General features: G+C 42.9%; 1 protein-coding gene across 9 annotated transcripts in view; it reads right to left on the reverse strand.

Annotated features, from left to right (window-relative positions):
• Window positions 1–4,128: 4,128 nt before the first annotated feature.
• Window positions 4,129–16,898, reverse strand: part of STAU2 (staufen double-stranded RNA binding protein 2) — a 307,659-nt gene continuing 294,889 nt past the window's right edge. For all 9 annotated transcript variants that reach the window (XM_070802706.1, XM_070802704.1, XM_070802701.1 and 6 more), the window contains 2 exons: window positions 6,381–6,469; window positions 4,129–5,218 (listed from right to left, as the gene is read on the reverse strand). In XM_070802706.1, the coding sequence (XP_070658807.1) occupies window positions 5,125–5,218; window positions 6,381–6,469 (183 nt within the window). In that variant the 3' untranslated portion in view covers window positions 4,129–5,124. The remainder of the gene's footprint in view (window positions 5,219–6,380; window positions 6,470–16,898) is intronic.

Below are 16,898 nucleotides of genomic sequence, written 5' to 3' on the forward strand. Positions count from 1 at the left end.
GTTGTATAGCAGAAACTAACACATCATTGTAAAGCAATTATCCTCCAACTTAAAAAAAAATACCCCAGGAAACAAGTTTTCAGGTACAGAGAAGATAAAATAAGAATAATAAAAATGGTAATTATTAAAGCCACCTCATGCGAAGAGTTGACTCGTTGGAAAAGACTCTGATGCTGGGAGGGATTGGGGGCAGAAGAAGGGGATGACAGAAGATGAGATGGCTGGATGGCATCACTGACTCGACAGACATGAGTTTAAGCAAACTCCGGGAGTTGGTGATGGACAGGGAGGCCTGGCGTGCTGCAATTCATGGGGTCACAAAGAGTCGAACACGACCAAGTGACTGAACTGAACTGAACTGAAAGTTGAAAACAGATGATTTTTAAGTTTTTATAATTCACAGCCAAAGAATCCTAATTGATATGAGTAGTATTTTCCTTGCAGGTATTTGATTTTAAAAATTCACATATTAGAGACAAGATTTGAATTCAAGCATACCACTAGTAATAGAGGTATTAATGGTAACATAAATGTAGACCTGCAATGCTCTTAGAGCTCATCATTTTACAGATGTGAAAACTGAGGCCTAGGAAGGCTAAATCCCTCTCCAAGGTCACATCTGTGTCTGAACCATGTCTCTAGACTCTTGACTCCTAGATCTTGGCTTTTTCCCTCATTCCCACTAACTTTGATTGAAATATTTTATTTACTTTCACAACTTAAACACTTAAAAAAAAATAGACTCTCAACTTCCATATATCCTTAGTCCTACTCTTTTGGATGAGACGTTGAAAATTGAAGATGTTAAATGACTTCAAAAAGACTGCACATGAACAGAAGTAGAACTAGTTTATTTACAGGCAGAAGGTTCCGTTCAATAGACCAGACTTCCCTGTCCATGCGTTCAGGCCAGCATTGATCCTGTTAGGTGGCAAATCCATCATGGCAGGGTTTTTTGGGTTATTCATCTACTCAACAAACATTTATCAAGTACTTACCATATTAAGGGACTTCCCAGGTAGCTCAGTGGTAAAGAATCCGCCTGCCAATGTAGGAGATGTAGGAGACTTGGGTTCCATCCCTGGGTCAGGAAGATCCCCTGGAGGAGGAAATGGCACCCCACTCCAGTATACTTGCCTGGAGAATCCCATGGACAGAGGAGCCTGGCGGACAACAGTCCACGGGGTCACAAAGAGTCGGACACCACTGAGTGAGTATGCACACCTGTACCATATTAAGGTGGGCACCGTTCCAGATCAAGAGATACAACAAGAGGTAGATTCAGTTGGTCAGCCTCTTGAGGTAAGTGAGCTTCAAGAGCTTTACCTGGTATATGTATATTTGGGGCTGCAGGTGGGACCACTCAGTGAACATGGAGAGTGTGTGAAGGTGACATTAGGTATACTACTAAAGGCGTGGGGTTTTCTGACAGTGTCACCAGAATACAGCATGCTGCCCAAAGCTGAGTGGGATAAGTGAGGGACTGACTAGGGACTGAGAGAGACAAACAACAGTCTACAATGCAGCTTTCTGAGGAAAACACGCTCACCTCTCATGCTCACTTCCTGGTCTGACTTTCCCTCCAGCTAGAATGTGGGTTCTTGAGGGTGAAGTAATTTCATTTGTTTATTTACTTTCTGCATTCCCAGCATACATCAGAGTGTGCTGGGGATCCAGTCAAGGGAGCTTTTAGTCACGTTAAGAAGTTAGACTACAAGAGGAAAGCCTCCCCAGCAAGACAATCGATCAATGAGTCTCAGCGAGATGAGCTGGAACTTGGGTGGTGTCCACCAGAAATCAGGTCTAAGGAAGTCTTTGCTTTGAGCCAGATATTACAAGCCCCTCCCCATGGGACATTTTTCTGTGATTGGGAAAATAAAGGAAGCTGTCTGGGGGTGAGGACTGGAATTGAATCTGCTGGTCCAAGGAAGAGATGTTCATGCAAAACTGGGATGCTGGGGGCAAGATGGTGGGTCTTCGTGGGTCCAAAGTCCTCTGAAGTAAAGGGGGGCTTTTGACTTGCTGTGTTTTTTAAGAAATGCCCCAGTGCCCCCTGGGATTGAAGGTACAATCATCTTGTTAACACTAACGAGGTATATTATCATAAGTGTCAGGTTAAGCAGTGAGATTTAAATTTTATTTCTTCAACAGGTTTATCTATCATTTTGACAGATCATTCATTTGTCCATTTGTTCATTTATTCAGTGTATCATTTGTCCATTTATCAAGGACTTATATTGTGATGGGGAAGGTTGGGAAAGACCCAAAGACACATGATTTTGCCATTAATGACAGCTAATGAAAAACTGTTGGCTTTTCCTACCATTCTTGGCCATGATGATAACAAGTGGCCTTTGGAAATTAAAAGTTACAGAACAGAGTCTGGCCAGTTGCACAGATAATTCAACAGCAGTAGGATTTAAAGACCTATCAGTTGGTCTGGATCACATTTCCAAGGTCACTAGGAGTCCTAAAAACCTATGTATAATAAGGTAAGTTTTTCATTAATCTATTTTTATTTTATGGTGCAGGAGATTGGTTGAAGCTGTCAAAAAAAAATCACCATTGAGAATGTTGGCTTGGCCAAAGAATACTAGGACACCTCAGAGAGGTCACCCCAGGAGAGGGGAGGAGGGTCCTTGTCACAGCCTGAAGGGTGGTGTCTCACCATTGATCTTTGGCAAGTTGTGCTGGAAAGGGCTGGTCAGAGTTCCAAAGCGCAATATTATATTTCCAATTAAAATGTAAAAACAAACCTCTTCCATAAAACACATTGGCTTCAGCCCTGGGAAGTGACTACAAAGCCTGCTGCTGATTGAGAAAAGCTGAAAGCAGACACTGTAATTGATAAAGAAGATAAGTCAATCTGTGTCCTTTAAAGAATAATGAGTTCCATTTTTCATCAAAAAGATCTCCCTGTGCTGAAGAAACATTCTTTCAATAAATCTACTTAATGGTTTCCCCTCTAATGATATATAACATGGCAGGCCACCCATCATTTGCAATGCTAATTCAACCCAAAGGAAACCCAACCAGTTCCCAGGAAAGGCTGCTGGAAAACCATCTAAAGGGAAAAATTCGAAAGGCCTTTTGGGGCTCCTCAAGTAGGTAGCTGGATGGGAATTTGAATACATAGAGTCTCACTAAACTTGAAACTCGATGCAAATGTCCATCCACTACCCCCACGGCCACTCCTGTGTGCTCACCTCCAAGGATGACTTGTCGGAAGGTTCCAGAGTAAATACCTCAGATGCTTGGGCTGTGAGAAACGATGAGCTTTGTTTGTTTCCTGAGCTCATCCATCTCCCACAGCCCGGCCAGCCTTGGTGGTGTTGGGACCGTGGGCTGTGGGAGGCACTTTATGGCGTTTGGGAAACTGAAGATGTGTTTTAAAGATCCTGTCTGAGTGATGCTGACAGGGCATGGTCCCTGCCCAGCCCAGAGCCAGAGCCTCAGGTGCTGAAAGGCCCAGGGGGAAGGAGGGGCCTGCCCCCTTTCCCAGGGTGTCATGTAGGACCCTCCTCACCTGGTGCCAGGCAGCAGACTTATTGTTTGACCTGGCTGATCTTTGTGAATCCAAACTTTACAAATGGGCTGTTATCTCCACCAGGGCCCAGACTTTAGGGAGCAAAACCTATTTCCTCTGAGGGCACCCAGCCCTCTCGATGCTGGCGGACTTCCCCGCCTGGGAGTCATTAAGAACAACCCTCCAGTGATTTCCTTCTGTTGCTGTTTGTTTATCCTCCAGTCGCGTGTGAGTCAGCCAGATCATGACTTGCGGTGGTTTTGCTTGTGAAACCTTATATAATTCTAGGCCTATTGTCACGTTGGGCCGAGCAGTTAGACCATAGAGTGTTTTCTCATTGCACAACGTTGGCAGATCAATAGGGAGAAAACCTGAACAATGAGGTGACGCTGGCTGGTCAGAAACCCGGCTCCGAGTCACCCAGGGAGGCAGCCCTGCAGTTTCACAGAGGCAGCCTGGTAGCAAGAGAAGCCTGGATGTCCCCTACTGTCAGCACTGTGCAGTGACGGGGCCCGCCTTCGGGACGGGTGACACTGGGGTGACGTTTCAGAGAGGAGAGCGAAACAAGGAAAGAAGAACAATGACCACACTTCACACAGAAACCGACCACATTTTTTTTTTACTGCGTTGTCTTCACCCTGGATTCCAACATGCTGGTCCAGAGCGTGGCTGGCAAGACCTCTGTGGATCCTCTGACTGGCCTTCCTTCCCCGCCGTGTACATTACTGCTTTTGATCCCACTCCGTGACCCAAGTGCAGAGGCAGTTATCAAAGAACACTTTGGATGCAAACAGTGAGCAGCTTACAACACATGGATGGGGTGGGAGCGATGTCCACCACGAACGTGGAATCCACAGAAATGGCTGGAGAGGCAAGACGCCTCCTCAGTGGCTAATAGGATGATGGCGTTCAAAACCCACAACTGGTTTTTGTTTTCTTTCTGAATTCCTGGTGTCTATTGAAACCAGTTGTTCCTACCCTTATTTCATATGTGTAATCACAAGTCTGAACTGATTTCCACCATGGTTGTTGGCATACATCTTTGAGTGGTGCACCCTGAAGTTATTCATACTGATATAGGATGAAGCTTACAAACATCTGCATTGAAAGAGAAACTGGGGTGACTCTATATGAAGACAACGACCATCACATTGCACAGCACATCGTTGGTTAATCTTGGAATCGTCAGGCATTATTTAAAATGAGAGAGAATAGAAGCGAACACAAGTGCCACGAGAAAACAATCCTAACAACAGAACCGAACCCAATTTCTCTATTCATCATTGAAAAACCAAACCCGATTTCTCTAACACTTTTCATTAATTGTTATTTTAAGCTCCAGTAGCAGGATCGGATTTCTGCTGCCTCTGGGCAAATGAGTTATGATCTGATCTCAAGTTCCAAGGGAAATGCTCAAAGTTTTATTTTTCCCCAGTTGAATAAACAGTCCTATGTCTATTATCCCTTGTGTTAGAATAGTGTTGTCTTCACATAAGACTCAAATCATGGTATTAGTCATTCATTTCCTTGAACACAGACACCCTCATGCGTGCTGACAGGTTTATAAGGATGCGGTGGCAGCGCGGTTATGGGAGCTGCTAGATGACCGACCTTGATTTCTTGCAGTCCTGAGCGATGGAGCCCGGGTGTGTCTGGTTATTGTTCGCTTTCTCTCCCAGATGCTGGGCTTGTCTGGAAGATTAATACATTAACAAGAGCTGAAGGTCCAGGGTTGCACATCTTCAGACATGTTTATTAGCAGATGGCACACAGGATTCAAAGGTCACCACAAAAGTGACATTTTAAAGTGAAACAACAATATTTATGTTCAGATAGTCTACTGATGAGATCATGTGGAAATGGTTTTGATTAAATTAGCTTATAAATGGTTGCCAATCTATAGACAACTTAAAATGCCACGTCTGTTTACCAAATGTTTTCTTCTCACGCTCTCACCCTTTAAATATTAATGACCAAATGCTGTTTTATCTTGGTCGGCGTGGGGGGGTGGATAAGCTTTTTTTAACTGTAAGATCTGTATATTTGGTTTTGACTTCCTGGGTTATCTGACTTTTCCTTTTTTTTTTTTTTCATTCTAAAAATGTTATCTCCTGTATGAGTTCTGAAGTCTCACCTGCTATTATTCCTGCTCGGAAAGAATTTGGATTCCACTATGGTAAATACAATGGCTTGCAATTTCTTTAGTATAAATTGGGTCTCTGGAGGGACCTAAAGTTCAGTCCCTCGGATCAAACGTTATGTTCAATATCATAAAAGTGGTATGAGCTGGATTTCAGAAATTCTTCTTAAAGCTGCGATTTGGCCTCTGCAGCCCTCAGAAGCCACAGTTTTGTGACAGTGTGCGCCAGTGCTTCATATAACAACGTGAAAAAACAAAATGAAGCCAAAGGGAGAGAACCCTGCTCTCATCTTCTTTTTTTTTTTTTCCCCTTCTCTGTTGTGCCTACAACCTAGCAGGGCTTTGAGGGCAAAATTTTACCTCAGAAAATGGTTTAGTCAGAGAACACCCAACAGTCTGAAATCAAAGTCATCTTTTCTAAGTTTTGCAGGTCTCTGTGGTCCATAAAACTCACAGAACGATTTCCAGCAAAGGCATTAAAATGCAGAAATAATGATCCATCAGTAGATTAAAACTTTCACAGAGATATTTAGAGGCAACAAATATGAACATATATACTGGTTCTCTTTTATTTACACTGAATTGTGTTATGAATAATTTTGCAGGATATAGATATTATTGTCTTGAGTTTTTCACTTTATTATGATGTTGATCTTATTTTCCAGACAAGTTACAAAATTACAAATGTAAGAATACCACAGAAGATGTACTCACTTTTCAAGAGAACCTTTTTCAATATTCATTGCCCCTTCCATTGAATCCAGTCCTTGTTCAGAAAATTGTTTCAAGGCACTTAATGCTGCCTAAAAATGAAAACAAACACACAAACAAGGAGATTCATTCACTGACTTTCATGTAATAAACAGGAATGCAATGGTAAAAGAAAGCTGTGATATATAGTAAAGGCTATCATTTTCATTCCTCTAAATAAATGCTTTTTTGTATCACTTAACAAAATTACATTTGAGAGGCTATATTATGATGGAGCAATGTATGTCCGAGAAAGGCTTTATTTTTGTGTGTTTGTGGGGAGGTGGAGAGAGGAACCTGCATAAACCTTATGCCTTATCCATAATTTTGTAAGATGGCAACAACGTTTTATCCGCAAATGTAGAAACATGTCATAGAAGCCTATCTATGTTCAATGATGATTTCTGCATCATTTCTCCTTACATTCCTGAAACTACATGTTCTCTTCTTCCAGATGTGAAAGCATCAGATATTTTTTCCCAACTGTCCAAAGCTAGCATAAATGTACTGGTCAATTTTATAGACATTTAGCCCCAACCAAGTCACAGAATGTGAGCGGTGAAAGGGACCAAAGACACTCTTGAATTCCGATGGGATGGTATGATGACGGTACTCTGTACATAGAGAAAAAATCTGCCTCCGTGGGGGCCCTGGGGAGGCCCGCATGGCCACCGCAGAGCCTCCTGAGGTAGGGATATGCCCGGATGCGTGGGATGCCGAAGGGTGTTGACAGGCTGGTGGAGCCTCGCTGAATAGCTGGGAGGCACCAAAAAATGTGATGCTGATAAGATCTGCATAACTTGTTGACACTCTTGTGCACGGTCCAAACTGTTATTTCTTTGAATAAGAATTTGGTTCTTCTTCCCCTCCCCCACAGCCCACCCTTTTAAGCTCGATTTAGAAGGGCTTTGTTGAGTCTGAGATAGGTGTGAGCGGCCAGGCTTGTTTGTATCTTGGAGATCCTGCTGGGTCACACTTTGGTCATCTGCATCTTCTCAAAGGCCTTTGTAAAAGAGTTAACTCCTGCCACTGCTCAAACTTTTATCTGCCAGCAGCTTCTTTTGGGTAGTTAAGTGCATGATCTTTTCTGCATCTCTTTATACGTAATATATCTTTTTGGTTCGGATTTTTAAGTTAATAGACTTAATTTTTTTTTTTTTTTGAGAGCAGTTTTAAGTTTATAGAAACATGAAGCAGGGAAACCCTCTTCCCTTCCCCCTCCCTCAACATCATTTCCCTTATTATTAACATCCAGCATTACAGAGGTACATTTATTACAACTGATGAAATATTGATATATTATCATTAACTTAAGTCCACAGTTTACAGTAGGGTTTGCTCTGTGTTGTACATTCTATGAATTTTGACAAATGTACAATGTCATGTGCCCACCATTACATCATGGAGAATAATTTCATTGTCCTAAAAATCCCATGTTCCACGTGTTCACCCCTCCGAGCCCTTTCCACTTCCCCATCCCTGGCAACTCCTTTTTTTTTTTACAATCTTTATAGTTTTGTCTTTTTTGATGCCATACAGCTATAAGTGTACAGTATGTAGCATTTTCAGACTGGTGTCTTTCACTTAGCAATATGCATTTAAAGTTCCTCTATGTCTTTTCATGGCTTGTCAGCTCATCTCTTTTTATTGCTGAATATATTCTATTGTCTGGATATACCACAGTTTGAGGGACATCTTGAGTTACTTCAGGTTTTTGATGATTATGAATAAAGCTGCTATCAACATCTATGTGCAGATTTTTGTGTAATGTTTGTAACATTTTTTTTAGTCCTTTTATTTTTAAAATATCAACCGCTATATTCAACCAAAAGGACTAAAATATCCTCATCTTTTCCTTCAGGCTGTTTCTTCCTTTCAGATCTCTCAGCTGATCTTCCCAGTTCAGCTGAATGCCCACTGATGCCTCCGCTCTGGCCTGGGAGAGCTGGGGCAGGGGCAGGGTGATGATGGGGCGGCTGTGCTGGGCTCTGTGTTTCATCACTATCTCTCTAAACCCAGAGTCCTTTAGGAATGGCAGTGCCCCAGCCCCATTACCCTTGATCTCGGTCTAGGCTCCTACTACACAGTAGCTGGCGTAGCCTACAGTGACACGTAAGCACTAACCTCAGTTGGGTAGGACCAGTATGGCCATCTCATTGGGGTTACTATTATTTATTGAATTATGTCCACCCTCAAATTCGTATGTTGTTCCAATCCCCCATACATAGAACATGGCCTGAGTTGGAAATAAGATCTTTGCCAACATAATTAATTAAGATTAAGTCATACTAGATCATCCATCCCAGGTGGCACAGTGGTAAAGAATTCGCCTGCCAATACAGGAGATGAAGGAGACTCGGGTTTGATCCCTGGGTCAGGAAGATCCCCTAGAGTAGGAAATGGCAACCCACTCCAGTTTCCTTGTCTCAAAAATTCCATGGACAGAGGAGTCTGGTGGGTTTCAGTCCATGGGTTTGCAAAGAGTCAGCCACAACTGAGCTCACACACACACACACATATTAATTAGATTAAGGTGGGTCCCAACCCATTATGACCAATGTCCTTACAAAAAAAGGAAAATTCAAAAACAGAAACACACACAGGTAGAACACTGTGTTAAGAAAGTGAGTTAAGAAAGTGTTGAATTGATGCAACAGAAGCCAAGGAACACCAAAGGCTGCCGGGCAACCACCAGAAACTAGGAGAGAGGTATGGAACAGATTCTTTCCTCATGGCCCTCAAAAGGAACCAACCATGCCTACAACTTGCCCTTGGACTCCTAGCCTCCAGAGCTGTGAGACAAGAACTTAGTGTTGAATTTATTGTGGGTAGTCCTTTGTTACGGCAGCCCTAACAACAATTACAGGCACATCATCATTCCTCTATAAGGAAGGACCCTCTTTCTCCTCTCTTTAATATTTCCTTCATTGTCTTTTTATTATAAAAATAGTTTCTCATTACAGAAAAATCATAATATGTAAGCAAGCAAAAAGAATGTGAAAATATTCAGTCTTACACACCACTCAAAACTTGGTGCATGTCTTTCCGATCCTCTTCTATCCCCCTCCTCACCGGTACACACTTTAACCTGGATCATATCCTAACACTGTTTTAGAACCTGCTCTTTCCATTGAATCATTAGCGATTTTCCATAGCAACAGAAACACTTCAGCAACGGCATTTTGCAGGACTATACAGTATCTCACTGACTTTATGTGCCTTCCTGTATTTAACCAATCCCTACTGTTGACATTGAGACCACATCCAATTTTTAGGCTCTTATTAACGCTGCACCAGGACCTCCCTGGCAGTCCAGTGGTTAAGATTTTAAGCTCCCAATGCAGGGGGCATGGGTTCCATCCCTGGTCATCGAACTGAGATCCCACATGCAGTACAGCATGACCCAAAAAAACCAAAAACACTGCACCAACCAAGCTTTCTAATACTAAATCATTGCCTACTGTCCCAATAATTTCCTTGTGATAAAGTCCTATAAGTTGAATTTCTGGACCAAAATGCACGCATATTTTGAAAGATGTGATATGAACTTCCCTCTGCCCTCAGAGAGGTTGTATCCACAACAATGCTCTGAGGAGCACCTGTTTCTCTAGGTCCTTTTGGAATTACCTCTCAGAACAACTTGTGGATCATTGGAGCCAACCGGTTTTGTCATTTTATGGCCCCACTTTATTTTTCATTTGTCCATCCTAAGCATTTACTTTATTCACTAGACTTAACTTTGAGGGAAGTTTGGTTGCCTTCAAAAGTTAAATTCACCCTCAAAGGACTCAGATTTGGACATTTCTCCTCCTTAAAATAAAAAGTAATTCACACAGGAATTAGAATGTTTTAAAGTCAATGAAGTGACCTCTGTGGTCCTTTCAAGTCCTGAAATACTCAGGGGGCCTCGGCAACCTGCCCACGTGACTCTGCTGAGCATGGCCCTTCGGGTGTGCACATCCTTGTGGGCTTGTCACGTGAACCTGAAGTCCCACCCCCTGTGCACTCGCATGGAGGGTGGCACCAGGCCTGCTCGCAGTATGTGAATTATTGGCAAGAATGCTGACTTTTATCAATTTCTTCCCAAATGGACATTACAGAACACCTTCCACAGTCATCTGTCTGCACGTGGCTCCTGTTGCTCAGGAGTCCTGAATGAGACTCCTGAGCACTCCAGGGCTTCTTGGTCCTGCTTTATTCCCAGCATAGCCAAAATGACCACCAGTAAAAATTCTTAAAAAATAAAAGCAAAACTCACTTATGAGCTAACTGCTCAGCCCATTTTTCAGTAGTTGCTTAGGGAATACAGGTTGTGTCAATACCAGAAATGCTATGTCTTGGCTCACAGAGTCCAGGACCCAATGAAACTCATTCTCTTCCATCCAAATAGAGGTGCCCCTAAGAGATGAAGGTGAAGTCTCAGGGAACAGGTTGCGTGCTTTAGCTCTTGCAAAAGCTTTTGGATGATTTAATCAACATGACAGGCAGGTCCCCAAGTGCTGTGAAGATGACTGTCACCACTCCAAGAATGTCCTCCCAGCTGGAATGGCGGCATACTCTTTCACTTGATGCCATGAATGGATTTTCAGAATTCTTATGTGGCTGGTTCCCTCCAAAGGTATGTTTAAAGGCTTTCAAATAACATTCCCTTATCTGTCTGATGAGATAATCCAGCCCACATCTTATTGATAACCCTGAATACAATCACTTCTAAGTATGAGAGGACTTCTTTCTAATTTATAAAAGGCAATGAAGATACTTTATCTTCTCTGTAAACAGCAGTTGCTGCCAATTGATGAGCATCCCTGTGCCACAGTCATGAGACCAGGTCCCTTACCTGCGTGACCTCAGGTGTTACCACAGCCCTGCAAGATGGGCCCTTCCCATGAAGAATTCAATAACCTACTCAAGGTCACATGGCTAGTAAGTGGCAGAGCAGAGGCGTGAACCCAGCACACATCCTGGGTCACTTCACATTATTTTCTTCAGACATAAGAACTGCTCACATTCAGCCTAGCCAATTTCAGCATAACTCCTTCCAAAGTCCATCTAGTCTAAACGTCTAAACAAGGTCTGTCTAGTCAAGGCTATGGTTTTTCCAGTGGTCATGTATGGATGTGAGAGTTGGACTATAAAGAAAGCTGAGCACCAAAGAATTGATGCTTTTGAACTGTGGTGTTGGAGAAGACCTTTGAGAGTCCCTTGCACTGCAAGGAGATCCAACCCAATCCTAAAGGAAATCAGTCCTGAATATTCACTAGAAGGACTGATGCTGAAGCTGAAGCTCCAATACTTTGGCTACCTGAGGCGAAGAACTGACTCACTGGAAAAGACCCTGAAGCTGGGAAAGATTGAAGGCAGGAGGAGAAGGGGATGACAGAGGATGAGATGGTTGGATGGCTTCACCGACTCAATGGATGTGAGTCTGAGCAAGCCCCGGGAGTTGGTGATGGACAGGGAAGCCTGGCGTACTGCAGTCCATGGGGTCGCAAAGAGTCAGAAATGACTGATCGAACTGAACTGAACTGCATGGACCTAGAGACAGTCATATAGTGTGAATGAAGTAAGTCAGAAGGAGAAAACAAATCATTCAGTAATGCTTAGATGTAGAATCTAGAAAAATGATACAGATAAACTTATTTGCAAAGCAGAAATAGAGACACAGATGTAGAAAAGAAATATATGGATACCAAGAGGGGAAGGAGGTGGTGGGAGGAATTGGAAGATTGGGATTGACATTTATACACTATTGATACTATGTATTCCTAGGGATCTTTCTGACCCAGGGATCGAACCTGCATCTCCTGCATTGGCAGGAGGATTCTTTACCACTAAGCCACCAGGGAAGTGGTAAAGCAATGGAATATTCAGTTCAGTCAATTCAGTCGCTCAGTCGTGTCCGACTTTTTGTGACCCCATGAATCACAGCACGCCAGGCCTCCCTGTCCATCACCAACTCCCGGAGTTCACTCAGACTCATGTCCATCGAGTCAGTGATGCCATCCAGCCATCTCATCCTCTGTCGTCCCCTTCTCCTCCTGCCCCCAATCCCTCCCATACAGCCATAAAAAGAATGGAATAATGCTATTTACAGCAACATGGATGGACCTAGAGATTATCATGTTCAGTGAGGTATCAGTGAGTGTTAAATATGGTGTCACTTATATGTGGAATGTAAAAAAAAATGATATAAATGAACATCTTTACAAAATGGAAATAGACATATGAAACAAAGTTATGGTTACCAGAGAGGATAGTGGGTGGTGGTGGTCAGGGTAGGGGGAAGATAAATTAGGAGTTTGGGATTAGCATATACACACTGCTGCTGCTACTGCTGCTAAGTTGCTTCAGGTGTATCCGACTCTGTGTGACATCATAGACGGCAGCCCACCAGGCTTCCCTGTCCCTGGGATTCTTTAGGAAAGAACACTGGAGTGGGTTGCCATTTCCTTCTCCAATGCATGAGAGTGAAAAGTGAAAGTGAAGTCGCTCAGTCGTGTCTGACTCTTAGCGACCCCATGGACTGCAGCCCACCAGGCCCCTCCATCCATGGGATTTTCCAGGCAAGAGCACTACTACACATAAAACAGGAAAACAGTAAGGGCTTACTCTATAACACAGGCAGGGCTTCCCTGGTGGCTCAGTGGTAACAAATCTGCCTGCCTCTTTTCATGGAATTTTCCAGGTAAGAATACTGGAGTCGGTTGCCATTTTCTATTCCAGGTGATCTTCCCAACTAGGGATCAAACCCATGTCTCCTCTGTCTCCTGCATTGGCGGGCGGATTCTTTACCACTGATAAAGGTCTATCCAAGGCAGTAGATGTAGCTTTGTTTGAAAGGTGAAATTTTAAGTGTTTTTAAAAAGTGGATGACATTTCCTTTTCTTAGTGTCTTTCCAGCTCATCACTTGTATCCACTTGTGTGTGTGTGTGTGTTTCCCTTAGAGGAGGGCATCTGCATAGATACAAAGAAATATTTTTGTCCCCCAAAGATTTTACAACTGTTTTGGGAATAAAGCCCCACAGGGTCTAGAACAGATGTCGCTACCATTTCATGTAGGGCTTGTTTTGTGCGTAGTTATAGCAATGCCAGAAACATAATGCCAATAAGATGCTTCCCATGCCGGTTTGTTGGTCTTGGTTCGCATGTGTGTGTGTGTGTGTGTGTGTGTGTGTTCACAGGATAGGGGTGAGCCTTTCCAGTCATTTCTGTCATTTCTAACTTTCCTCTGGTTGATGAGCAATTAAGCAGACTTGAAACCAGTGCCTACTCTTCCTGCTTTCTTCTGCAGGGATTAAATAGCTTGTAACGACAATGTAGCAGCGTTAAATCATTCTTTGAGAGACAACAATGGTTCATTAGCAAAATGTGAATTTTAACTCATCCCCTCTTGACACGCAGCACTTTTAGGAGTCTTTGAACAGGATGCCCAATAGATCCTTTTATTCCTTTCTTTTTTTTCCATTTCACACTTTCCCCACCGATTTCACATCCTGAACCCCAGAAACAGGCTGTTCCCATTAAAGTCAATGGTAACCATACAAGTCCAAATGTGGCCTTCATTTTGAAGTTAAGTGTTCAAGGTTTGTTTTGTTTAGCCTTTTCCCCCTTAAAGTGCTTGCTCATATGGAACTCTTCCTGGGAGTAGATCTAACTGCTGGACTCATTTCAGAACGCACACAAATGGACCTATATGTGGCTCATTAAATCAGTCTCCTTTAATGAGAAAATCATAGGCTTCAAATTACAAACATCTTCAACTGAGCTCAGGACTCCTCTCACTTTTTTTATTTTTTAATGTGGCTCATTTTTAAAGTCTCTATTTTATTTGTTACAATATTGTTTCTGTTTTCTATTTCAGTTTTTTGGCTGCAAGATACATGGGATTTTAGCTTGCCAACCAGGGATCGAACCCACGCCCCCTACATTAAAATAAGTCTATCCATGGGTTCGCCAGGGAAGTCCCAGGACTCCCCTCACTCCTCCCAATCATCTTTGAGGTCAACTCTGTGAAATCACTTAAATGACTGAAAAACCAGAAGGTCTTTTCTTCAGTAGGTTTGAAGCCTTACTGCCCAAAGAATGTGAATTTTAATGTTTCTAAGTTATCATTTTCTTACTTTTAAAAGTCTGTAACAAAATGCCAAGTCTCTCTTTATATAAAATAAAAGAAACCCCAAAGAGAACATTGTATTTCTAAATTTTATCACATTATGATAGAAGCCTCAATCTGTATTACATTTCAGATGAATCCATGGTTGGACTTAAGAAATAAAAATAGGATTATATTGAGCTTTAATTAAACCAATTGCTGCTCTGCTTTCTAACAGTTTCACTATCGTCCCCACTTTCATTTGTGCTTACACAATCCTGTTAGTTCGGGTAATTTTAATACAATTAGTACTTTATTAAAAAAAAAAAAAGCTCCTACTGTTGGAACAAAGGGATGTCAGCTAAGGTGAAGACTCCTCATTCTGGGGAAAAAAAAGAGGTGGGGGTGGTCAAAAGACATGCACATTTTAGACCATCTCCTAAGGCAAAGAATAGGGATTTTGGCTTGAGATTTTGGGGAATTAGTACAAAATGGGACATTTAAACTATAGACTTAGGCATCATCTTTATTTCAGTGATCAGGCTCTGACTGTTGGTTAATCCACGTAGCTGCCAGCCTTGACAATAATACAGAATCAAATTTGAAAAAGGATTAGCTGTGCTAAGAGGAGTGTTTTCAGCGTGCTTAGAACAAGCTCGAGTGGCGCCCTCATCGTGTGCTCGCCGTCCAGTCACGCTGGGTGTGTTTTACCAAGAGCATTCATTTTAAATTTGTGTGTTGTCTCTATTTTTGCTTCAACGAAAAGTCCCCTTTGTAATGGCGTTTATGGAAACATGTGTTGGGCACAAAGGCAAGCGTCCCTGAATGGTGACAGCATCTATCTCTGAGCTTGGCAGGATAATCCTCCCAGAGGTGTCCATGTCTTACCCCCCAGAAGCTGAATATACTGCCTCACATGGTAAAAGTGATTTTGCAGATGGGACTGAGGTATGAACATTGAGATGGAGAGGTTATCCTGGATAATCCAAGTGGGTCCAATTTAATCACGTGTCAAGTCACTTCAGTCGTGTCCAACTCTTTGCGACCCCACGGACTGTAGCCCTCCAGGCTCCTCTGTCCATGGGCTTCTCCAGGCAAGAATACTGGTGTGGGTTGTCATGCCCTCCTCCAGGGGACCTTCCCGACCCAAGAATAGAATCCACGTCTGTCTCCTGCATTGGCAGGTGGGTTCTTTACCACTAGTGCCACCCAGGCCCTAATTTAATCACACAAGTGCTTAAAATTACAGAACCTTTCCTGGCTTTGGTAAGAAAGAAAGATGTGGCCGAAAATATGGTCAACAAAATGCAATGTTCTTAGTTTGAAGGTGGAGGAAGGGGAACACAAACCAAGGCAAGTGGGTGGCCTCTAGAAACTAGAAAAGGCAAGGAGATACTAGAGCCTCAAAAAGGAACTGCAGATATCTTGATTTGAGCTCAGTGAGACTTGAGACTCCTGTCTGAACTCTAAGATAATACATTTGTGTTGTGCTGAGCCTATCCTAAAGAAAATCAGTCCTGAATATTCATTGGAAGGACTGATGCTGGAGCTGAAACTCCCATACTTTGGCCACCTGATGAGAAGAACTGACTCATTTGAAAAAACCCTTATGCTGGGAAAGCTTGAAGGCAGGAGGAGAAGGGGACGACAGAGGATGAGATGGTCGAATGGCATCACCGACACGATTTACGTGAGTTTGACATAAGATTGACATGGTAGGCTCCAGGAGTTGGTGATGGACAGGGAAGCCTGGCGTGCTGCAGTCTCTGGGGTCACAGAGTCGGACACAACTGAACAACTGAACTGAACTGAGCCACTAAGCCTGTTGGTTTTTTATAGCAGCAGGAGAAAACGATACACTCTTCTGGTCGCCTGGACAAGGAAGTGAGAGGGCATGGCACTTGAAGTCTGTCAGGCCTAGACTCAAATGCCAGCTCCATGGGATTTCCCTGGTGGGCCAGTGGTTAAGACTCCATGCTTCCATTGCAGGGAGCATGGATTCAGTCCCTTTCAGGGAACTAAGATCGCACATGCCTTGAAGCACGGCCAAAAAAAAGAGAAAGAAATGCCAGCTCCACTGCAGACCAGCTGTGTGTCTTCATGCAAGCGACTGTATCTCTCACAGCCTTGTTTTCCGTGTGCCATGAGTAGGCCTAAGCAAGCTAACAATAAACCCTTTCTATCATCTAAATACCCGGGTCATGTTAAAATTTCCCTGATAACTTCAATAATGTATTTTAAAGTTGGTTTTTGAATCTATATTCCAACAGTTCACCAGTTGTATTTGATCGACCTTTTAGGATCTGCTGGCATTCCATGGCAGCAGAATAATGCCTCCCAAAGACATCTGAGTTCTTGTTCCAGAGACCTGTGAATAACAGTTTTCAAG

This window comes from Bos indicus, chromosome 14 (genome assembly GCF_029378745.1).
Source record: "Bos indicus isolate NIAB-ARS_2022 breed Sahiwal x Tharparkar chromosome 14, NIAB-ARS_B.indTharparkar_mat_pri_1.0, whole genome shotgun sequence".
Classification (NCBI taxonomy): Eukaryota; Metazoa; Chordata; class Mammalia; order Artiodactyla; family Bovidae; genus Bos; species Bos indicus.